Here is a 25,525-nt window from a genome sequence, read left to right as displayed (position 1 = left end):
AGGTGGGAAACTGATGTGAACTTATATGGAAAGTAAGGCCATGCACAAAAATGCTACTATTTTTCTGCTGCTTTTTTTTCTGCAGGTTTCTGGACCAAAATAAACAAAAGCAATCTGTTCTGATTATTGCGGTTTTGGTACAGATTTTAAACAGCTTTTTTTAAAATGCAATTTTTAGTGTAGGAAAGTTGGGATTCAGCATTTAAAAACACAATTGCATTTTTACAGGTTCTCTATAGAAGTCCATTGGGGGCAAACTGCACCAATTAAATGGTCAGTTCAAGTAGAACTATTGGGCCAGGGTCACACTTGCGTGTGCAATGCAAAAAACCCGCACAAGTCTCTCGCATAAATTCTCGGCACAGCCGCCGGCACTCGGCACCAGAGTATGCGGCTGCATGTATTTCTATGCAGATGAACACTTCGGTCCCGAATGCCGAATGTATTGATGAGCGAGTTTCTCGCATTGCATATGCAAGTGTGACCATGGCCTAAAACGCACAGTGGGCATAAGGTTTCATGAAATCAAATCTACTTCGCTTGAACTGTTGAGAACATAGTCTCCGCAAGTCAAAAACCCAGTGGAAAAAACATGTTGTGTTTATGCTATGTGGGAAAATGACTTTACTGTTTATCCATCTACTAAGAAGAAAACATCTATAATGAGAAAGCACACACTTTGCATAGGTATTAGAAAGTGCAACAACGCAGAAAGAGAAAAACTAGTGATCACTGAAAGGTTAATATAAGAAAGCCTACTTCTCTGTTTCTTTCTCCTCTTTCTTTTTCTCCATCCCATTTTCTCCCTCCTCCTCCCCTTACCCTTCACGTGTGTGACTGGTTCTGTGGTTTCCTCCCCACTGACAGGCAGCCGCCTCATAAACCCCTGGCCCTCAGCACTCTCATCCTAATCCTGCTTCTTACACAGACTGAGTATGGGGACAAGTCTGAACTCTCCAGCACAGAGTTTGCTTTCTTCTTCAGCTTTTCACTTTTGATGCTCTTTTTTTTTCCTGGCTTCAACCACAGTGCGAGAATCACTTTTTTTGAAGCAGTGATTGACTCAGGATTGAGTACCTATTATTTATGAACCTACCAACTTCTCAATAGTATACCATAACTTATGCCACCTGGGGCATTCCTTTAGTTTATTTTCTGCTTTGTTTCTCCGACACAAGGAATAGTTGCATTCTGGATGTGAACATTAAGAAACCTTTCATCTTTCAGCTTAGAAGTGGATTCCTTCTGTCCTGAATGACAATGTTTGATACTCAGCATCAATATATTATGCCAAGGTCAAGGAGGAGGGCTGTGTTCCTCCTGGGCTACTTTCTCATGCTTTTAGGATGCTCTGCTGGTCAACAATCTTTCAATGCAGAGTCCAGAACTGGAACACAGGATACAAAGGACGGGTCTACTGTTCTTAGTAGAACCCGCAGGAGGGGATCACAGTATTCTCTGCACGGGTAGGTAGTGACCATTAATAGCACTATGTGTTATGGGCACCATTATTTGCATAATAGTCACCAGGTAAAATTAAATCAATAATATTTACATTATATATTTAATATGTTAATAAAAGTCTTAATACCATCTGATAATGCTTTGCTTAAAATTTCAAAATGGAAATTCCTTATATAATATTTTTTGCTACTAACCAAAAGTTAGTTGTATTTTGTGATCTGAATACCTTTTTGTTAAAATATTCCAATCAACACAGAAGCTGTAATGTGGCATCCAGCAAGGCCAGGCAATATTCTTTTCCCATTGTTTTTCCGTCCAGTGCTTGCCATCCCCAAGAGTATAAGTTGATGTCGTGTGGCGCTTTGCCTACTGAGGTTTATGTAACATAAACACATGCTTGCAATCTGCAAGCGAATTTGATACAGTGGTGGATTAAAATTAGGCAGTACGTCTTTGCACCTACTATTGCAGGGTATTAATATATCTATCTGGCAAAGATTTCAAATGAAACTGTCCTGCGGAACCACCATTAGGTATATGCATGCAAACCCTATTAGTGTACCCACATTTTAACTTTTATATTCTTAACTTATTGCCACAGTGAGTAGCAAATCCGAAAACGTTGTGAGATCTGGAGGCCAGACCGGCACGTACGATGTGTGCAAGCCAACTGTGGTTGGTAGAAATGGCCCTCACTCTGGAAGAGTTTAACTCGTTACAGTTTGATCACTGGAAAATGTCTTTTGCTTTCTTTATAGGTTTTAGTGACATGAAGAGTTAATTGAACTCACAACCACTTGTATGATCTAGATATACAAAGTCGTGAAAAGGAATCATCACCTATGTAAATGACCTGTGTATATATTATCTTTCCATCTCAAATGCTGCCTAAGTGGCTTTTTCCTATCTAAGCTTTCATCAATTGGCCCTAATGCACTGGTGTTGTATAATAAATGTTGTTCATTTCAGTATGTGCTATTGAAGATAATGTATACATTCCATAAGGGAAGCTAAATTACTGTAAGTTATGGGTAGTAAACTTTTAAGGGTTTGTTTGAACCTCTAAAGCATTCATTACATTCATTATCTGAACACTAGGGGATTCTCGAGCCCTCTAATTACTATGTTGTTAGAACTTTCAGTTATTCCTTCTGCTTTCAGTGCCCTAAATCTGCAAGAGCTATTTGTGTTTTATGAATGAACTTGACTAGGACTTTGCTTATTTTGGAAATCTTGCAGGATTTCTTCTGGCAAAGCAAACAGAAATCTAGGCAGCATGATCTAAATAAGTAGCAAAGACTTTACTTGCTTTCTTCATTCTTTTATTTCTTGAAAAGTTTTAGATATGTTATTTTTCCAGTATTTATTTTTCTTCAATTGATATATTTTTTCAACTAATATACTATTCTGTGAATATCTTAACATATTAACACACAGAAATTAATGCATATGAACTCTGTTTATCTACTTACGTTTTTATACCTTTAGTTTATCTGTTATTTGACTTCTGAAAAAAATAATTAAAAAACTGAGTTTCCAATTCTGACTTTCATGTTATTGGCCACAGACGTAAGCTCAAAAAGATCTGGTACAGTAATTTACACTATGACCTACCATGACCCAACGTGGTTACCATGCCGAGATCTTGAGAACTTCCGCTCTATGGTCATGGCATGTTTAGCCACATGTACAGCAGAATCTATGCAGCAAGACTGTGCTATATGGATGCACATAAGTAAATCAATAGATTATATACATATAGCAGTGGCCTGCGCTTTAATGCTGATATATAACTAAGCAAATTTGACTTTCAAATTTTACACAGATTGGTTGTCATTCATATTTTACCAAATTAAATTGGTTGGTTTAGGGTTTATTACATTTTGTTAATTATTTGAGCAACGTTGCTTGTCCATGTAGATCCCAATTATATTTTTAAGCTCTTTATATATGGTGAAGTACAATAGGATACCAAGTGTTTTATTGTTACCATACCAAATAATCTCAAACGTTCCGCTGGAAGTCAAAGAATAAAACCATAAAACCAAAATATGATGATGCTAATAATTGAATTTATCATTCAGTGGTAGACTTGATGCACTGTATTGCACCCAAGCATTGGCTTTATGCAGTAATAGTTTCTGTTAGGGCTGTGGACAACATGTGTGGCTTTGTCTCAGCCAAGCTTCTTTTTATTAGGAGCTCCACAATCCTCTATACTGTTAGTACGATAAATTCATAACACATTAGGAATATAATGCCTTGGGAAATATAGGTAATGAGAGGACTTGCGATCTTGTAGAGATTTTTGACCATGTTGGCCTTGTATTTTCCTATTTATGGTATAGGGTGATCTCTCTTTTCCTTTTAGCATGATGTGCATAGCTAGCATAATGAAGACAGTGGAAACTATAAAGTTAATATTAAAGTGTTCCTCTAGCCAGATAACTGCCAATCAGCAGGGAGTAGCTTCAGCAGCTTCTGAATTAGCTTATTTAATGGCAGAACATCTCAAAGATTTGAAATTATGTTTTCAAAAACTACTTAATATTAGCACATGACAGGTACAGGTTTCCTTAAAACCTTTGAAATATCATTGTTGCCTACTTAAAGGGAATCTATCTCCACATTTGACCTATCTAATCTATTAACATGGGCATACAAGTAATAGACTGCTGAAAAAAGTCCTACCTTTAAGCCTCATATCAGATGCTTTGTTGTTGAGAAATCATCTTTTATCACTTTAAATAAATGACCTCTTCCAGGCTCTGGGGAGGATCTTGTTTGGAAGATAACTGTGGTCTCAGAGCTTATTTTACATGAAGGGGCAGTTACCAGTGTGAGACATGTAACTAACCCAGAACAGGAGAACTGAAATTTGTCTCCATACAAGCACGTTTCTTGAAAAGGTGCCTCACACTGTGAGGAACATTAAAATTCACCCTCTGCTAACTGCATAGAGCCTCCCTATATACAAGCTCTAAACTTATCTCAACGTGGACACATAACCACAACTAGATCTCCAAATATATACACTGTAATGCTGGTCACACTGCCTAGCAACATTTATATATCAACACATTACAGAATTCTATGGTGATTCATTTAAATCAAACAAGATTTACACAGCAATTGCACATAGTGTCTAGCAGTGATAATGAGTTAATCTAATAGAAAATAAACCTATGTCCAATTTCATGTGCATAGTGCTTTAACGTGTGTTATAAAACCAAGCGGTAAGTATATCAATACCTTTTACATTGGATACATAGACTAGGGCAAGGTGCAGAGAAGGTCCAATACCCCTCCACCCCAACGCGCGCTTTGTTGCACGTCCTTAAGTAGCTGATATGAGACATACAAGGATGTATTCTATAATCATAAAGCATTCTATAATCTGTATGCCCATATTAATCAATTAGATATGTCAAATGTGGTGACAGATTCCCTTTAATGGATCAACCATAGAAAAGTTACAATTCCTCAATTGCCAAGGCAAAAGTTGATTTTCAGATTTTTTACATTTCCATTTAGAAAGCAACCATCAAATTCTTTTTATTGGGATTATTTTTTTATATTTCCTGTGACTCAAAGTGTGTTCTAATACTAATGTTCTTACTATTTTTAAAAGGCCAAATGTATGTGGATCTAGATTTCACTCTTACTGTTGCCCTGGATGGAAAACACTTCCTGGAGGAAACCAGTGTATTGTCCGTAAGTGTTTTATTTTTCTTTTTTTTTTTTAGCAAATATTAGTATTTGCTTGATTATCTGTGTGTTGTTTTTTCATAGGTTGGAGCTACACTACAACTTTGTATGCTGTTTAGGTTGCAAAGCCAAAGATTGCTCAATGAAGCTGCTGTATCGCAGCATATTGCAGGTAGTAGCAATGCGACCAGCAAGTTACTTCAATCTGGTGAAGCAAGTGATAAAAAATGGTTCTCACTTGCTTGTTATGAGTGCAGTACCTTGCAGGTCCCTATGCAACTCCATTCAATTGCATTACCATCTGTAGCAGCTGCATAGGGCGTTCTTTAGTCGTGCATCCTCTGTTGCAGCCAAAGTCACTATATACACCCTGCCTTAATTACGCCTAGAGTGCCTTCATTCTGATTTGTAGTCAGGTATAGAAGGATTTTATATTCTACTAGATGGTGGCCCGATTCTAACGCATCGGGTATTCTAGAATATGTATGTAAGTATGTACGTCGCGCTTAGCACAGCCACGTAGTATATAGCACAGCCACGTAGTATATAACACAGCCACATAGTATATAACACAGACATCCATGTAGTATATAGCACAGCCACATAGTATATAGCACAGCCACATAGTATATAGCAGCCACATAGTATATAGCAGCCACATAGTACAGTATATAGCACAGCCCACTTAACACAGACAGCCATGTAGTATATAGCACAGCCATGTAGTATATAACAGTCACGTAGTATATAGCAGCCACGTAGTATATAACACTGCCCACGCAATATATAGCAGAGCCCACGTAATATATAGCACAGCCCACGCAGTATATAACATGCCACGTAGTATATAACACAGCACATGCAGTATATAACAATGCCCACATAGTATATAGCAGCCAGGCAGTATATAACACAGCCCACGTAGTATAAAACACAGGCCACGCAGTATATAACACAGCCCATGCAGTATATAACACAGCCCACATAGTATATAACACAGCCCACGTAGTATTTAGCAGTGTGGGCACCATATATGTTGTGAAATTGGATTCTGGGCTCCCCCGGTGGCCACTTGTGGAATTGTACTTGTGTGCATCATCCCCTCTGTTCACCTGCTCCTATCAGGATGTGGGAGTCGCTATATAACCTTGCTCCTCTGTCAGTTTCATGCCGGTCAACAATGTAATCAGAAGCCTTTCTGTGCATGTTCCTGCTACTAGACAACTCCCAGCTAAGTTGGACTTTTGTCCTTGTGTGTTTTTGCATTTTGTTCCTGTTCACAGCTGCTGTTTCGTTACTGTGTCTGGAAAGCTCTTGTGAGCGGAAATTGCCACTCTGGTGTTATGAGTTAATGCTAGAGTCTTAAAGTAATTTCTGGATGGTGTTTTGATAGGGTTTTCTGCTGACCATGAAAGTGCCCTTTCTGTCTTCTTGCTATCTAGTAAGCGGACCTCGATTTTTGCTAAACCTATTTTCATACTACGTTTGTCATTTCATCTAAAATCACCGCCAATATATGTGGGGGCCTCTGTCTGCCTTTTGGGAAAATTTCTCTAGAGGTGAGCCAGGACTGTCTTTTCCTCTGCTAGGATTAGGTAGTTCTCCGGCTGGCGCTGGGCATCTAGGGATAAAAAAAACATAGGCATGCTACCCGGCCACTTCTAGTTGTGCGGCAGGTTTAGTTCATGGTCAGTATAGTTTCCATCTTCCAAGAGCTAGTTCTCATATATGCTGGGCTATGTTCTCTCGCCATTGAGAATCATGACAGTTTGACCGGCCCAAAAAAAAGGGTTAAATTACTGGCTGAGAAAGGAGAGAAAAAAGAAGTCTGCTACAATTTTTTTTTTTTTTTCCTCTAGTTCTGAGTGTGCTCTTAATTGAATCACTTGCTAGTCTGCCTATACTGCAGCCTTCCTCTCTTTCTCTCCTTCTAATCCTTGAATGGCTCTGTGTTCACCTGTTTCAAATGGATCTTCAGAGTGTAGCTACAGGTTTGAATAATCTCGCCACAAAGGTACAAAATTTGCAAGATTTTGTTGTTCATGCACCTATGTCTGAGCCTAGAATTCCTTTGCCTGAATTCTTCTCGGGGAATAGATCTCACTTTCAAAATTTTAAAAATAATTGCAAATTGTTTTTGTCCCTGAAGTCTCGCTCTGCCGGAGACCCTGCACAGCAGGTCAGGATTGTAATTTCCTTGCTCCGGGGCGACCCTCAAGACTGGGCTTTTGCATTGGCACCAGGGGATCCTGCGTTGCTCAATGTGGATGCGTTTTTTCTGGCCTTGGGGTTGCTTTATGAGGAACCTCATTTAGAGCTTCAGGCGGAAAAGGCCTTGATGTCCTTGTCTCAGGGGCAAGATGAAGCTGAAATATACTGCCAAAAATTCCGCAAATGGTCTGTGCTTACTCAGTGGAATGAGTGCGCCCTGGCGGCGATTTTCAGAGAAGGTCTCTCTGATGCCATTAAGGATGTTATGGTGGGGTTCCCTGTGCCTGCGAGTCTGAATGAGTCCATGACGATGGCTATTCAGATCGATAGGCGTCTGCGGGAGCGCAAACCTGTGCACCATTTGGCGGTGTCTACTGAGAAAACGCCAGAAAATATGCAATGTGATAGAATTCTGTCCAGAAGCGAGCGGCAGAATTTTAGACGAAAAAATGGGTTGTGCTTCTATTGTGGTGATTCAACTCATGTTATATCAGCATGCTTTAAGCGTACTAAGAAGCCTGACAAGTCTGTTTCAATTAGCACTTTACAGTCTAAGTTTATTCTATCTGTGACCCTGATTTGTTCTTTGTCATCTATTACCGCGGACGCCTATGTCGACTCTGGCGCTGCTTTGAGTCTTATGGATTGGTCCTTTGCCAAACGCTGTGGGTATGATTTGGAGCCATTGGAGGCTCCGATACCTCTGAAAGGGATTGACTCCACCCCATTGGCTAGTAATAAACCACAATACTGGACACAAGTGACTATGCGTGTTAATCCGGATCACCAGGAGGTTATTCGCTTTCTGGTGCTGTATAATCTACATGATGTTTTGGTGCTGGGATTGCCATGGCTGCAATCTCATAACCCAGTCCTCGACTGGAGAGCTATGTCTGTGTTAAGCTGGGGATGTAAAGGAACTCATGGGGACGTACCTTTGGTTTCCATTTCATCATCTATTCCCTCTGAGATTCCTGAATTCTTGTCTGACTTTCGTGACGTTTTTGAAGAACCCAAGGTTGGTTCACTACCTCCGCACCGGGAGTGCGATTGTGCCATAGACTTGATCCCGGGTAGTAAATACCCTAAGGGTCGTTTATTTAATCTGTCTGTGCCTGAACACGCGGCTATGCGAGAATATATAAAGGAGTCCTTGGAAAAGGGACATATTCGTCCTTCGTCATCTCCCTTAGGAGCCGGTTTTTTCTTTGTGTCTAAGAAAGACGGCTCTTTGAGGCCGTGTATTGATTATCGACTTTTGAATAAAATCACGGTTAAATATCAATATCCGTTACCACTGCTTACTGATTTGTTTGCTCGTATAAAGGGGGCCAAGTGGTTCTCTAAGATTGATCTCCGTGGGGCGTATAATTTGGTGCGAATCAAGCAGGGGGATGAGTGGAAAACCGCATTTAATACGCCCGAGGGCCATTTTGAGTATTTGGTGATGCCTTTTGGTCTTTCTAATGCCCCTTCAGTCTTCCAGTCCTTTATGCATGACATTTTCCGCGATTATTTGGATAAATTTATGATTGTGTATCTGGATGATATTCTGATTTTTTCGGATGACTGGGACTCTCATGTCCAGCAGGTCAGGAGGGTTTTTCAGGTTTTGCGGTCTAATTCCTTGTGTGTGAAGGGTTCTAAGTGTGTTTTTGGGGTTCAAAAGATTTCCTTTTTGGGATACATTTTTTCCCCCTCTTCCATCGAGATGGATCCTGTCAAGGTTCAGGCTATTGGTGATTGGACGCAACCCTCTTCTCTTAAGAGTCTTCAGAAATTTTTGGGCTTTGCTAACTTTTATCGTCGATTTATTGCTGGTTTTTCTGATGTTGTAAAACCATTGACTGATTTGACTAAGAAGGGTGCTGATGTTGCTGATTGGTACCCTGATGCTGTGGAGGCCTTTCGGGAGCTCAAGCGCCGCTTTTCTTCCGCCCCAGTGTTGCGTCAGCCTGATGTTGCTCTTCCTTTTCAGGTTGAGGTCGACGCTTCTGAAATCGGAGCTGGGGCGGTGTTGTCGCAGAGAAGTTCCGACTGCTCCGTGATGAGACCTTGTGCTTTTTTTTCCCGTAAATTTTCGCCCGCCGAGCGGAATTATGATATTGGGAATCGGGAGCTTTTGGCCATGAAGTGGGCTTTTGAGGAGTGGCGTCACTGGCTTGAGGGGGCCAGACATCAGGTGGTGGTATTGACTGACCACAAAAATTTAATTTACCTTGAGTCTGCTAGGCGCCTGAATCCTAGACAGGCGTGCTGGTCGTTGTTTTTCTCTCGGTTTAATTTTGTGGTGTCTTACCTACCGGGTTCTAAGAATGTTAAGGCGGATGCCCTTTCTAGGAGTTTTGAGCCTGACTCCCCTGGTAATTCTGAGCCCACAGGTATCCTTAAAGATGGAGTGATATTGTCTGCCGTTTCTCCAGACCTGCGGCGGGCCTTGCAGGAGTTTCAGGCGGATAGACCTGATCGTTGCCCACCTGGTAGACTGTTTGTTCCTGATGATTGGACCAGTAGAGTCATCTCTGAGGTTCATTCTTCTGCGTTGGCAGGTCATCCTGGAATCTTTGGTACCAGGGATTTGGTGGCAAGGTCCTTCTGGTGGCCTTCCCTGTCACGAGATGTGCGAGGCTTTGTGCAGTCTTGTGACGTTTGTGCTCGGGCCAAGCCTTGTTGTTCTCGGGCTAGTGGATTGTTGTTACCCTTGCCTATCCCGAAGAGGCCTTGGACGCACATCTCGATGGATTTTATTTCGGATCTGCCTGTTTCTCATAAGATGTCTGTCATCTGGGTGGTGTGTGACCGTTTCTCTAAGATGGTCCATCTGGTTCCCTTGCCTAAGTTGCCTTCTTCTTCCGAGTTGGTTCCTCTGTTTTTTCAAAATGTTGTTCGTTTGCATGGTATTCCGGAGAATATCGTTTCTGACAGAGGGACCCAATTCGTGTCTAGATTTTGGCGGGCATTCTGTGCTAGGATGGGCATAGATTTGTCTTTTTCGTCTGCTTTCCATCCTCAGACTAATGGCCAGACCGAGCGGACTAATCAGACCTTGGAGACATATTTGAGGTGTTTTGTGTCTGCGGATCAGGATGATTGGGTTGCTTTTTTGCCTTTGGCGGAGTTCGCCCTCAATAATCGGGCCAGCTCTGCCACCTTGGTGTCCCCGTTTTTCTGTAATTCGGGGTTTCATCCTCGATTTTCCTCCGGTCAAGTGGAATCTTCGGATTGTCCTGGAGTGGATGCTGTGGTGGAGAGGTTGCATCAGATTTGGGGGCAGGTGGTGGACAATTTGAAGTTGTCCCAGGAGAAGACTCAGCTTTTTGCCAACCGCCGTCGTCGTGTTGGTCCTCGGCTTTGTGTTGGGGACTTGGTGTGGTTGTCTTCTCGTTTTGTCCCTATGAGGGTTTCTTCTCCTAAGTTTAAGCCTCGGTTCATCGGCCCGTACAAGATATTGGAGATTCTTAACCCTGTGTCCTTCCGTTTGGACCTCCCTGCATCCTTTTCGATTCATAATGTTTTTCATCGGTCATTGTTGCGCAGGTATGAGGTACCGGCTGTGCCTTCCGTTGAGCCTCCTGCTCCGGTGTTGGTTGAGGGTGAGTTGGAGTACGTTGTGGAAAAGATCTTGGACTCTCGTATTTCCAGACGGAAACTCCAGTATCTGGTCAAATGGAAGGGATACGGTCAGGAGGATAATTCTTGGGTCACTGCCTCTGATGTTCATGCCTCCGATCTTGTCCGTGCCTTTCATAGGGCTCATCCTGATCGCCCTGGTGGTTCTGGTGAGGGTTCGGTGCCCCCTCCTTGAGGGGGGGGTACTGTTGTGAAATTGGATTCTGGGCTCCCCCGGTGGCCACTTGTGGAATTGTACTTGTGTGCATCATCCCCTCTATTCACCTGCTCCTATCAGGATGTGGGAGTCGCTATATAACCTTGCTCCTCTGTCAGTTTCATGCCGGTCAACAATGTAATCAGAAGCCTTTCTGTGCATGTTCCTGCTACTAGACAACTCCCAGCTAAGTTGGACTTTTGTCCTTGTGTGTTTTTGCATTTTGTTCCTGTTCACAGCTGCTGTTTCGTTACTGTGTCTGGAAAGCTCTTGTGAGCGGAAATTGCCACTCTGGTGTTATGAGTTAATGCTAGAGTCTTAAAGTAATTTCTGGATGGTGTTTTGATAGGGTTTTCTGCTGACCATGAAAGTGCCCTTTCTGTCTTCTTGCTATCTAGTAAGCGGACCTCGATTTTTGCTAAACCTATTTTCATACTACGTTTGTCATTTCATCTAAAATCACCGCCAATATATGTGGGGGCCTCTGTCTGCCTTTTGGGAAAATTTCTCTAGAGGTGAGCCAGGACTGTCTTTTCCTCTGCTAGGATTAGGTAGTTCTCCGGCTGGCGCTGGGCATCTAGGGATAAAAAAAACATAGGCATGCTACCCGGCCACTTCTAGTTGTGCGGCAGGTTTAGTTCATGGTCAGTATAGTTTCCATCTTCCAAGAGCTAGTTCTCATATATGCTGGGCTATGTTCTCTCGCCATTGAGAATCATGACACATATACCTGTTGAAACAAAAAAATTAAAACTTTTTAAAACTTAGGCCACTAAGTCATCTGGGTAATTTCGCAATGCATCACTGGGAACGGAAGCTGGCAGCAGCATCGCGCGCATCGGTAGACAGCGAAAGGTGAGAATAGTACAATTTTTTATTTTTTTATTATTTTTAACATTATATCTTTTTACTACTGATGCTGCATAGGCAGCATCAATAGTAAAAAGTTGGTCCGGGATGGGGCGACACACTGGCACTGACTGGAGGGGAGTAGGGAGGGGGCACTGACTTGAGGAGAGTAGGGAGGGGCCAATTCACGGCTGGACTAAGCCTGTCGCTGATTGGTCACGGCCAGCCAACCGCGACCAATCAGCGACACGGGATTTCCGCGACAGACAGACAGACAAACAGATGGAAGTTCCCCTTAGACAATTATATAGATAGATATGCTGAGATCATTAGTGGGCTATATTACGTTGGCCAAGTTCCCACAAAAATGGCTTGATTATCTCAATGCTCTAAACATGCTTCTAATGATAATGTAATACTTTTACAACATGGAATTCTTTAGCCCACATTGTTATTTTTTTTTGCTGGAATCAAAAGTCTAAATGCTGGCTATTGTGAAAAGGAATCAATCACCAGGTTTATTTAAATGCTATGTAACCTAAGAGCCGCATGATGTAGGGTTTCAGATCCTGATTCAAGTGATGTGTCATTTACTGATCTGCTTGCTGTCATTTTGATACAATCATAGTTTTCACTGCTGCAGATCTAGTAGTGCTCAGAATTCTGAGCTCTGTATAGCCCCGCCCACACCACTGATTGGCAGCTTTCTGTGTACATTGACCGAAAGCTACTAATCAGTAGTTAGAGTGGGATTACACAGAGCAGTTGACTAGGAAGCATGAGACACCTATTCCTGTAGTGATGATCACCTGATGATGAAAGACTGTTTTATTAAACAACAACACAGAGCCTACTAAGTGAAACATCACTGGAATCAGGTATCTCAGCCCCTACATCATACTGCTCTCACATTACATAGCAAAAACCTGCTGATAGATTCCCTTTAAAGGGATCACATGATTTAAGGTGGAGCAGCCTTAGTCATCAATTATTTAGTAACAGTTCAATAGTGTTAAAACAGTACCTAGATGAATTCTTAAAAGGAATCTGTCAGGAGGTTTTTGCTATGTAGTTTGGGAACAGCATGTGGTAGGGGTTAATAACAGAATTCAGCTATGTGTCACTTATCAAGTTGTGTGCTGTGGTTTACTTACAGTGAAGGTTTTATTACTAGGATATCATCATTGTTGTGACTAGCTGGTGTGCGCTTGTTAGTCTAACTCCGCCCTCTCCTTTGATAAGCAGCTCACTGTTTATAGACAGTGTATATACAGAGCCTGGTTTGTGCAGGGTTAGAGTTCAGAGCTCTGCTTTATGCTATATCTAAGAACTCTTTGTGACAACTGTTGCCCACAGTAATCTAAGAAATACATAATTGGATTCAGCATCTCTTTTCCTTCCTTCAAAATCCGTTGACAGATTCCCTTTAAATCTAAATCTTAAAATATTTACTATGTATTTAATATTTCTTTTAACAGTTTTACAATGAACATATGAACATTGGTGTGCAAATTAAAGTTTCTAATTCTAGGTCACAAAATGAGTGCTATGTGCTATTTGGAAATGTCATTTACTTACAAACTGCACATTGCGCTCAGGTCAGTATGGGCATAGAATGAAGAGACTTATATTACTGCAGCCCCTTACTTTCTCCCTGCTGATTTCAGGATAGAGTAAGCTCCATTCTATCTGTAACATGGCAGACAATGATAGCAGCTTCCTGTTAACAATTTGGAAGAAAATTAAACTGCAGCGCAAATAGCTGATCTTTGATAACAAAGCCTATACAGTTGCTAACATCTGCCTTTGACTCATTAAAATAAGAAAAACATACAATACATATTGATGAACCCCAATGTTACCGTATAGTGTGAGACCACCAAGTGCTGAAGTCTATAAAAATCATTATTGGCTGTGACGTTTTAAAAACGGCTTCTAGCACAATAATTTGTCATGAGAAATTCAATGATCTTAGTTTCTATGGCTGAGCAGCTGCGCGCAAGTCTTGGGATTCCTTGAGCAATGCTCTTGGCTGGAGCATTATAAAGCTCACCTCTGTTGGATCATAATTTACCATCTGGCAGTCTGTTGGATGAATGTGGGTTTAATGAATGCCAGGAAAATGTTCCCTGCCCAAATCTGCAGTACCAAATGTTACGTTTTGTGGAAGCGGGATAATGGCAAGGAATCAAATATCTTTGGTTCTTCACTATTTGAATGGATCTTAATAGTTCAGAATGGAATGATACTCTAGAGAGCATTAGGCTTAACACTTTGTGGCAATAGTTTGGGGAATCTACTTTCCTGTCTCGTCTCAGCAAATCAAATGTCACAGTCATTTTTCATTCAGTAAAGTATTACTGGTTTTCTTAGAAGAACTTAATTACCTTACTGAAAATAATTAGGTGGCTGATTCTTATGCCATTGTAACTGGCAAGCACATGTTTGTAGATACCAATATTACTGTCTCTGCAAACAGTCCTGGCCATTATCAGATTATACTAGCTGTAGATCCCAACAGCTATGGAACTAGATAGATAATACAGTCTTGATGGCAGATAGGTTCTGTTGGCACTTGGCACCTGCACACAGCAATTGCCCACTTATACACTATCGCAGGTAAGAAAGCTTTGTCAGTGGATGATGACAATTATATGTAACGACGACATATCACTGATACAATAGAAACCGTTTACTTATAAGAGCATTTTTCAAACGTATTATTTTATAACTCGAGCTGAGCCCTACAGCATTGAAGTCTCAAGTCTCTTTGATATGCAGCCTATCTGTCACTCATTATAGGGAACTTTAAATACTACAAGTATGTTCTATAACATATTTGAATCATTTGAAAATTCATTATAATACTGTGTCCAAATTAACCTGTCTTAATTATATAGCTTCCTTTAGGATTTATTTCAGAGGCATTATCTATACATTAGGAAAATAAGTATTTGATACACTGCCGATTTTGCAAGTTTTTCTGCCTACAAAGAATGGAGAGGGCTGTAAATTTTAATCGTAGATACACTTCAACTGTGACAGAATCCTTAAAAAATCCAGAAAGTCACACTGTATGAATTTTACATAATTAATTGGCATTTCATTGCATGAAATAAATATTTGATACAATAGAAAAACATAACTTTATATTTGGTACATAAACCTTTGTTTGCATTTACAGAGGTCAGACATTTCTGTAGTTGTTGACCAAGTTTGCACGCACTGCAGCAGGGATTTTTTTTCTCACTCCTCCATACAAATCTTTTCCAGATCTTTCAGGTTTTGGGTTTGTCGCTGGGCAATATTGAGTTTCAGCTCCCTACAAATATTTTCCATTGAGTTCAGGTCTGGAGACTGGCTAGGTCACTCCAGGACCCTGAAATGCCTCTTACAGAGTCACTCCTTAGTTGTCCTGTCTGTGTGTTTATGGTCATTGTCATGCTGGAAGACCCAGCCACGATCCATCTTAAATGCTCCAACTGAGGTAAAGAGGTTGTAGGACAAAATCTTGTGATACATGACCCCATCCATCCTCCCTTTAATACGGTGCAGTCGTCCTGTACTTTTTGCAGAAAATCACCCCCAAAGTATGATGTTTCCCCCATCATGCTTCATAGTTGGGATGGTGTTCTTGGGCTTGTACTCATCCTTCTTCTTCCTCGACCGCATGACCTTCTTTCATATTTCCTCTGGATCATCCAGATGGTCATCGACAAACTTCAAAAGGGCCTGGACATGTACTGGTGTGAGCAGGGGAAACTTGCGTACCCTGCAGGATTTTAATCCATGACGGCATAGTGTTACTAATGGTAATGTTTCAGATTGTGGTCCCAGCTCTCTTCAGGTCATTGACAAGGTCCTCCCCTGTAGTTCTGGGCTGATTCCTGATCTTTCTCAGTATCATTCTTACCCCACGAGGTGAGATATTGCTTGGAGCACTAGTCCGAGGAAGATTGATAGTAATCTTGTGTTTCTTCCATTTTCAAATAATTGTGCCAACAGTTGTTGCTTACTCACAAAGCTGCTTGCCTATCGTCCTGTAGCCCATCCCAGTCTTATACAGGTCTACAATTTTTTGCTTTGTGTCCTTAGTTAGCTCTTTGCTATTGGTCATGGTGTAGAGGTTGGAGTGTGATTGCGTGTGTGGACAGGTGTTTTTTTATACAGGTAACAAGTTCAAACAGCTGCAATTAATACAGGTCTGTGAGAACCAGAATTGTTGCTGGTTGGTAGGTGATCAAATACTTATTTCATGCAATGAAAAGCAATTTGATTATGTAAAAATCATACAATGGGATTTTCTTTTTTTTTTATTTTTAGACTCTGTCTCTCACAGTTGATGTGTACCTACTAGTGATGAGCGAATATACTCTTTACTCGAGATTTCCCGAGCACGCTCGGGTGACCTCCGAGTATTTTTTCAGAGATTTAGCTTTTCTCACCTCAGCTGAATCATTTACATCTGTTAGCCAGCTTGATTACATGTGGGAATTCCCTAGCAACCAGGCAACCCCCACATGTACTTATGCTGGCTAACAGATGTAAATCATTCAGCTGAGGTGAGGAAAACTAAATCTCCGAACAATAAAAAATACTCGGAGGTCACCCGAGCGTGCTCGAGAAATCTCGAGTAACGAGTATATTCGCTCATCACTAGTACCTTCAATAAAAGTTACAGACCTCTCCATTGTTTGTAAGTGGGAACACTTGCAAAATCGGCAGTGTATCAAATACTTATTTTCCCCACTGTATGTATATACAGTATATACGATTGCAGACTTTTGGTGTAGCATAGGACTTCAGCCTAATAAAGCACTGCAGGGCATCTGCATACTAGCACAATTTATTTAATTGACACATATTGGACATGCCAAGTGCTATGAAGCTACATTTCTTAATTTGTCCCTGGAACTACACTTTAAATCCATCATCTACCAAATCAAAAGAAAAATGGGTTCATACAGCTACTACCTTAGATAATAAATGTTTCCTTTTAATGTTAGATTACCTTTACAGATATGCAGATAACTCACCACTAGTGATGAGCGAGTGTGCTCGTTACTCGAGTTTTCCGAGCATGCTCAAGTGTTACCAGAGTATCTTGGGCGTGCTTGTAGATTATGTTTGTGTCCCTGCAGCTGCATGATTTGCAGCTGTTAGACAACATGAACACATGCAGGGATTGGCTGTTTGTTAGGGAATCCCCACATGTATTCAGGCTGTCTGGCAGCCGCAAATCATGCAGCTGCGAGGACTCAAACATAATTTACGAGCATACGGAAAATACTCGGAGAACATCTGAGCATGCTCGGAAAACGAGAGTAACGAGCACCCTCGCTCACCACTACTCACCACCCTTAAAGATTATGGAAAAAAAATTACTTCCCGATTGCTGATGGTCTTAGTCTTCCCATTCCTACAGGTGTATTGACCCAGTGACTAAGGAGCAAATAGTTCTCACTTTCAGTAATTGCATCTACAAAAGTACGAAAGACATAGTGCAGACTATGCAGCTATTTTAGGTAAAAGTAGAAATAAAAAGTGCTTATTAGATAGCACATTCATGTGTTGTACTGATCAGCCCATTCCAGCTGATCATCCACTGTATCAATAGACTGATGCAATACTGAAATTAACTCATCCCAACATCTGCCATACATGTACGCACGTGTTAGAGCAGGCTCTATGTGCATGTGTTAGAGCAGGCGCAGGAGTTGAGCTGGCACCATATCTGGTTGGTGCCTCCTGCTCTTTACACCTGATACCTATCTCGAACGTCAAGAATTGAAGTTAGCTACAATCACTTCTAAAACTAAAACTTTTACAGAGCAGTGTAGTGTATGCAACAGAGGCAGCTCAAATCCATCCAGCATTCATATGAGCACACAGAACTGCACACCGACAATCATATCCACATTTTGCTTGTCACCTGCTTGTATGGGACATGGCACAAAAGTCACTTCCTTGTATCTCTGGCTTTAGACCAATATCCGCTGGCTTGTGCTTTATGTCATGTTAGCATAATTTCTTGATCTTAAGTACAAAGATGTAATGTACAGATTATACTGATTATTTTGGAACAAAAATAATACGTGCTTTGATGGTTGCAAATGTGATGATGACTATCAAAAGTGCAAATCATTTTATCAAGTAAAAATTAATTCATTTACTTAAAATTATACTGTTCTGCTTAAAATAGCTCCAAAATTCTGTCCCCTCGACATCTAACTTCCTCGTAACTTGCCCATTCTCACTGGAAGTTCCAAAGTTGGCACCGTGAAGTGATTCGATTACATCAGCTATCATTTACATACAGGTTTTGTAAAATGACAGTGACTAATGAATCTCCATAGCAAAAACTATACAGAGATATGAATCTGTAGTGTAGAGAGACTTTGTTTATCTAAGGTTAAAATGGAACATTTCCCATCAGGAATAAAATGGCTTTCCAAGGTCAATTTTGACAATATTTATAGGTTCATCATGGTTTGATATATTCCAGACTGACTAATAGCATACCTCTTTATTATAGTTTTAATTTTGCCATAGGACCATTGAGGCTGAATGCAAATGCCTGTATGCAATGCTGTGTGCTACTGACAGCAAAGCCTATCCTCCTTCAATTTTTAATCCTTTTAATATATATTTTGTGGCTGCTGTGGTGGCCACTTACAGTCTCCAACATGGCTATCAAATGACATGTTCCAGATGAGCTGATTGTTCAGACTGACGCAGACTAAATCGGGGTGCGGATTTGGTCCTTGCATCAGAGGGGTCTCTGGGATGTGGTCCCTGAAGCATCCTCCTATCATGGCAATGATGTAGAAACTCAATTGGGAGCAGAATTTTGAGCAGATTAGAGTTGTTGTAATAATTAATCAAATGGTAGAGCAACCAGGAATAATACCGGAGTATCAGTCAAAGTCAGGAACTAAGCCAGAGACAAACCAAGCGTAAAAGCGTTAAATAAACATAGGTCATACCTACCATATGACTACAAGTCCCAAGAACTTTAGCAGCAAAAACAAAGTGAAAATCAGACAATGGAGAATGGAGCTAGACAAAGTACATAGAGGCCTTGATGAGGTAATTACCAGTATGTATCAGCAAGGTTTGCAGGGGCAGAGTAGGTGCTGAAAGCATTGGTGGAGAAAAGTTAGTACCACCTACAGAATCAAAATAGAAAAAGAATACAGATAAACCAGAGGTATTGCTTGAAAGTTGTGTGACTCAGTACAAACTGTGTACTTCCATGTGCTACTTTGATTATGGCACAATACTATACAACAGAGAGGTCATTGATACCTTTCAGGTGTCAGGGCTTGGGTGAGATTGCCACTCTGCACCTTTTATAGCTACAAGACGGAGTTGCAAAAGTCACTGCGTTCTATACCTGATTAGTTTTTGTTGTTATTCTTTGACTTTTATAGAATATTCTGCTGTATGACACGCCAACTAAAAGGAAATTCGAGGCAGACATATTTAGCTTACAGAATTGTACATCCTACTCTACTGCAGTTAAAGATGTTGTCTAGTCTAAAATAAAAAGTCTTCAGTCACTCTGCATGACTGCAGCCTTGTGAAGCCTCCCAGAACTTGCACATGTGCTGTGAGGATTCGCCATTCTCTGTCCCAGGAACAGAGGTTAGGTATTTGATATGCATTATCCCGGACAGAATCCATCTAGTGGATGGAACAAGGCCATGCTCTGTGGGAGCAGGCGTCCAGTGGGCCCATTTGTCTAACTGGCGTGGCCTCGCCAATACCAGTGTATTGAGCGAGGCCACACCCACTAGACGTGATCTGACCAGGTGTATGCATATCGCTGTGCGTGCCCTGGGAGGATTCCCAAGTCTGGATTCACACAGAGTGACTGTAGCATTTTCATTTTTGACGGTACAACTCCTTTAAGCTTCTACTTGCATTTTCCCATACTAAATTCCCACTAATGTTAATTTTGGACTTCAAAAGAAAAATACGAGAAATAGTAAGCTAATTTGATAAGCAGTCAGTCACATATGTCCCCTCAAGAGACTTTTTTGCAGGGCTTACATTCAAAATCTGCTTAAAATTTTTTTAAATTAAATGGACAAGAAGTCTACTTTTATACCATTTTTTAACAGACTATTATCCCAACAAATAAACATATCTGAAAATACTGTATAGATTCATCAATAAAATGGTAAAATACTAAATGGTTTTTTTTTTTGCAATATGAAAAGTAATGACTGTGGAGACAATTACGGTATATTTCTATTTTTTTCTCTTTCTATAGCAATTTGTAGAAATAGCTGTGGTGAAGGATTCTGCTCCCGTCCAAACATGTGCACGTGCTCCAATGGACAAGTTTCTCCGGCCTGTGTTTCAAAAACTGGTTAGTTTGATGACTATGATTTTGTTGACCATTATGCTTTTATGTTCAAAAATTTTCACAGGGGATCAGGTAGCATGGTGAAGTAGCAAAGCACCAAAATGTGACAGCCTAATTCATCTAATCCACCAAATACAACCTCTTTTGGGATTTACTTCAGTTGACAGTACAGAGATATTTCTAATGATCTTTTTACACATAGACCTGCGAAGGGGACAAGGGGGCATTCTCTACGTCTATAGGAAAGAAGGTTTAATCATAATCACAGATGCAGATTCTTTACTGTAAGAGCAGTGAGACTATGGACCTCTCTGCACCATGTTGATGTAATGGTTGATTTACTACAAAAATTCAAGGGAGGCCTGGATGCCTTTCTTGATAAATATAATATTACGTTATTGATACTAGATTCTCTAATGGGACATTAATCCAGAGAACAAATCTGTTTTCTGTATGTGAACTCAGGAAGGAATTTTTCCCCTAATATGGAACTATTAGTGTCTGCCCTATGGGGCTTTTGCCTTCATCTGGATCAACATGTTAGGCTAAGTGCCCATGATCAGGAAATCACCACTTTTTGGACTCAGCGTGTTTTCGCTCACGCAGTTAAATCCACATGTGTTCATTGAACCATGTGGATTTACCACATTAAATGAATGGCTATAATATGCTGCAGCTTGTAAACCCGCACCACGGGTGAGTTTATGTAGCATTAAATAGAAGCACACTGGGCATGGGAATTCTATAAATCTCATCCACTGTACTTCTAATGTAGAACGCAGTGTTCTGAACGCAGCACAGGTAAGCTGCGTCCTAACCGCTGCTCCTCCTCATCATGGGCACGTACCCTTAGGCTATAGCTTGAACTCGATGGACTTAAGTCTACGCTCAACCTTAAAAATTATGAAATTATGGAATGATGATGGAGTACAAACATTTTCTCTGCTCTCTAGATGTCAAATAATACACCTAGATACAAGTGTTTAGAATGTATTTATAATGAATACTTAATACATATATAACGTATGAAGTGAGACTATGATAATATATTGTATGAGGTAAAGTATAAAAAGTGTAATTTATGATTTTGTTTTACAGTCTCTCAGTGCAGCATTCGATGCATGAATGGAGGAACATGTGTTGATGATCAATGTCGTTGTCAAAAGGGTTATGTTGGAGTACATTGTGGACAACGTAAGTATGCTACAACTTAAAGGAGTTTCCACTAATTTTTCTAGTTTAAAAATAATACAGTCCAACATTGTCTAAAGTCAACTCCCCGATATATATCAATGATCTGAATCCCCCCTCCCCCCCTTTTATGTCTATGAGCAGGGTAATGGTCATACACTGGATAGTTACTATACATTGAAAAATTAATAATACACCAAATAACTCCTGCAACACATATCTACTTGAAAATCTAAAGACATTCACTTGTATACACTGGCACTATATGAAACTTTAGCAACACTAATGCACATCACTCAACAACAGGTGATCCACGATACTAAATATTTAAAATGTATCATTTTTATTAATTTAACAAGAAAAACAATATTATCAATTGCAAAGCAGATTATTTAAAGATACAATTTACAGGCTAGAGTGACAAATGAAATTTAAGCAAGAAGTATGTATCCCGCAACATACATCTTATCAACCACATAAACTGTAAGTACAAAAAGTATAGGTGCTTCTCACAAAATTAGAATATCATCAAAAAGTTAATTTATTTCAGTTCTTCAATACAAAAAGTGAAACTCATATATTACATAGATCAATCAGTTTGTAATGACTTTATTTCAAGTGTTTATTTTTGCTAATGTTGATGATTATGGCTTACCGCCAATGAAAACCCAAAAGTCATTATCTCAGTAAATTAGAATACTTTATAACTAGTGTTGAGCATTCCGATACCGCAAGTATCGGGTATCGGCCGATACTAGCGGTATCGGAATTCCGATACCGGGATTCCGATACTTGGCGCGTATCGGATACCGGAATCGGAAGTTCCATGATTCAAAATTCAGAAATTCAGCCAATGAGAAAGATTCCAAGTGTGGGCACATCCTGTTTAGCATGGAGGGCATGAAAGTACTGGCAAGGCTGTGATTGGCTGCTGAAATGATGTCATGATGCAGTTTAAAAGTCGCTGGCGCCATTTTGCGATCACTCTGCTGTGAATTCAGTTAGTGACAGGACGCTGTTTGCTGACTGAGGGACAGTTTAGAGATAGCGATTTGCTTCTTTGTGCTTTCCAAAGGCTAATTTAGCAACCGCTGTGTTCACCTACTATTCACCTTGCTTTTGCCTTGTAGCGCTGTTTTCACAGCGATCTGCAAGGTCTCTCTGTGTGTGTGTGTGTGAGTGCAGCCCACTCTCTAGTCTGAGTGCAGCCACATAGGCCATCCATAGCTGGTTGTATTCAGTTCAGGGAGGGTGGTTCATTGCCTCATACTGTCCTTTTTTTTTTTTTTTTTTGAAGTAGTGCAGGCTGCTGCACATTTTTTCAAATAATTCCTATTAGTGTCTTTCCACCCGTCTCCATCTAATTTGTGGAAAAACACTACATAGGATAAAGTAGAGGAGGGTTTTTGGGCCTTGCAGCGCCGTTTACGGCTGTCTGCACGGTCTCCGTGTGACTGCAGCTCGCCCTGTAGTCTGTGAGCAGCCGTAGCTTGGTTGTCTCCAGCTCAGGGTTGTTCACTGCGTCATACCGCCAAATCAATTTTAATTTTTTTTCAAGTACTGTAGTCTGCTGTTAATTAATTTAAAAAAATCCTATTAGTGTCTTTCCACCCGTCTCCAGCTAATTTGTGGAAAAACACTACATAGGATAAAGTAGAGGAGGGTTTTTGGGCCTTGCAGCGCCGTTTACGGCTGTCTGCACGGTCTCCGTGTGACTGCAGCTCGCCCTGTAGTCTGTGAGCAGCTATAGCCTGGTTGTCTCCAGCTCAGGGTTGTTCACTGCGTCATACCGCCAAATCAATTTTAATTTTTTTTCAAGTACTGTAGTCTGCTGCTAATTAATTTAAAAAAATCCTATTAGTGTCTTTCCACCCGTCTCCAGCTAATTTGTGGAAAAACACTACATAGGATAAAGTAGAGGAGGGTTTTTGGGCCTTGCAGCGCCGTTTACGGCTGTCTGCACGGTCTCCGTGTGACTGCAGCTCGCCCTGTAGTCTGTGAGCAGCCGTAGCTTGGTTGTCTCCAGCTCAGGGTTGTTAACTGCGTCATACCGCCAAATCAATTTTAATTTTTTTTCAAGTACTGTAGTCTGCTGCTAATTAATTTAAAAAAATCCTATTAGTGTCTTTCCACCCGTCTCCAGCTAATTTGTGGAAAAACACTACATAGGATAAAGTAGAGGAGGGTTTTTGGGCCTTACAGCGCCGTTAACGTCTGTCTGCACGGTCTCCGTGTGACTGCAGCTCTATCCGTTGTCAGTTCAGCCCCCAAAAAAGAAATAAATAATAAAGTTCACCAAACACACCAGTTACACCACTTTACATTTGTGTAGGCCACATTAACTCATATTAAAGTCTAGTCCACACTTTAGCTAATTAGTGTTTCTTATACCTGTTAGGAGGAGTTTTTCAGGAATAAGCACACAAAGCCGTTAGTACTTTTCTGCTTTTCTTTATCAGTCAACCACGATGAAGAAGGCAGTGAGTAAGGCACGTGGGCGTGGGCGCGGAGCAGGGAGGGGACGTGGGGATTCTGTGCCCGCTGCGGGCACCGGTGACTCATCAGCACCCACTTTCACGAGGGAACAGTCGTTCATGCGCAGCTTTGTCGCCGAGCGCCGTACACCGCTGCTGCGTGAAGACCAAATTGAAGCCGTTGTGGGATGGATGGCAGCTAATGCATCAACTTCCATTAGTGCCACATCCTCTCAGACACAGAGCACTGGAGAGCAGCCATCTGTCTCTTCACCACCTGCCAAATTGCCCAGGCAGACAGAGAGCCCAGGACAGGAGCCGTCTCTACTTCTGTTCTCTGAATCTCTTGGCTTGGAAACAGGGGGCCAGCCAAGCAGCATTGGAGAAATGGAAGAAGAGGCAGGGTGCAGTGATGCCCAACAGCTTTTTCTCTCTGAGTCTGAAGAGGCGGGTGGGCCAGTGGCTCCGTTCACCACATCGCAGGCCGCATCAGCTGATGATGACACTCAGGTGCCACTTACTGGTGCGTGCTCTGCTGCTGAGACTACCCGGGAGGAGCAGTTGGGGGCAGAGGGTAGTGTGGATGACGAGGTCCTTGACCCATCTTGGCGTCAGGGACAGGAAGGTGGTGGGAGCAGCTCTGAGGAAGAGATTCCCCGTACGGTCCAAAGAGGGAGAGGGAGGGGGAAGACTGCGGATCCTGCAGCCTCCGCTTTGGCACCCGTAAGGAGCATGTCTCTTCCAAAAGTCAAAAGGGGGGCTCCCAAGACTTGCAGTGCCTGGTCCTTTTTTGACACAGTTGCAGATGACATTTGCTATGTCAGATGCAAGGTGTGTCATCAAAAAATCAAAAGAGGTCAAAAAGTCGCCAACCTCAATACCTCCAACATGTGGAAACATGTGCGCAACAGGCACCCGGCGGAGTTAGACAAACACACTGAAGAGCTAGGCCAACCAACAGCGGCAGCTACCACCTCTTCAGCTCGTGTTGCCTCTTCCTCTAGCTCACACGCAGCTGGTTCGGCTTCCTCCCAGGATCGCCGTGGAAGAACCTCTGGCCCTGTTGTCCAGAGACCCGCTGTAATTCCACCCGCAGCACCACTTTCCCAGTCAACCCCACACTCCCAGCCCAGTCTACAGCCATCGGTAGTACAGGCATGGGAGAAAAGGCGGCCTTTCTCGTCAAACCACCCACGAGCACAGGCTCTGACTGCAGGCATTGCCAAACTTCTGTCACTGGAAATGCTGTCATTCAGGCTGGTGGAGACTGACAGCTTCCGTGACTTGATGTCATTGGCAGTCCCACAGTACAGTGTGCCCAGCCGCTTTTACTTCAGCAGGCAAGCCGTCCCTGCCCTGCACAAGCATGTGGAGGGACACATAAAACATGCGCTACTGAACGCCGTCAGTAGCAAGGTCCACCTCACC

General features: G+C 41.6%; 1 protein-coding gene across 1 annotated transcript in view; it reads left to right on the top strand.

Moving 5' to 3' along the window:
- The first annotated feature begins 902 nt into the window (after window positions 1-902).
- FBN2 (fibrillin 2) overlaps window positions 903-25,525 on the top strand; it is a 379,678-nt gene continuing 355,055 nt past the window's right edge. The window contains exons 1-4 of the mRNA XM_077291494.1: window positions 903-1,466; window positions 5,096-5,178; window positions 20,337-20,435; window positions 21,531-21,626. Of these exons, the coding sequence (XP_077147609.1) occupies window positions 1,255-1,466; window positions 5,096-5,178; window positions 20,337-20,435; window positions 21,531-21,626 (490 nt within the window). The 5' untranslated portion in view covers window positions 903-1,254. The remainder of the gene's footprint in view (window positions 1,467-5,095; window positions 5,179-20,336; window positions 20,436-21,530; window positions 21,627-25,525) is intronic.

The sequence above is a fragment of the Ranitomeya variabilis genome, chromosome 1 (genome assembly GCF_051348905.1).
Source record: "Ranitomeya variabilis isolate aRanVar5 chromosome 1, aRanVar5.hap1, whole genome shotgun sequence".
In the NCBI taxonomy this organism is placed as follows: domain Eukaryota; kingdom Metazoa; phylum Chordata; class Amphibia; order Anura; family Dendrobatidae; genus Ranitomeya; species Ranitomeya variabilis.
This window is presented reverse-complemented; position numbering and strand designations above follow the sequence as displayed.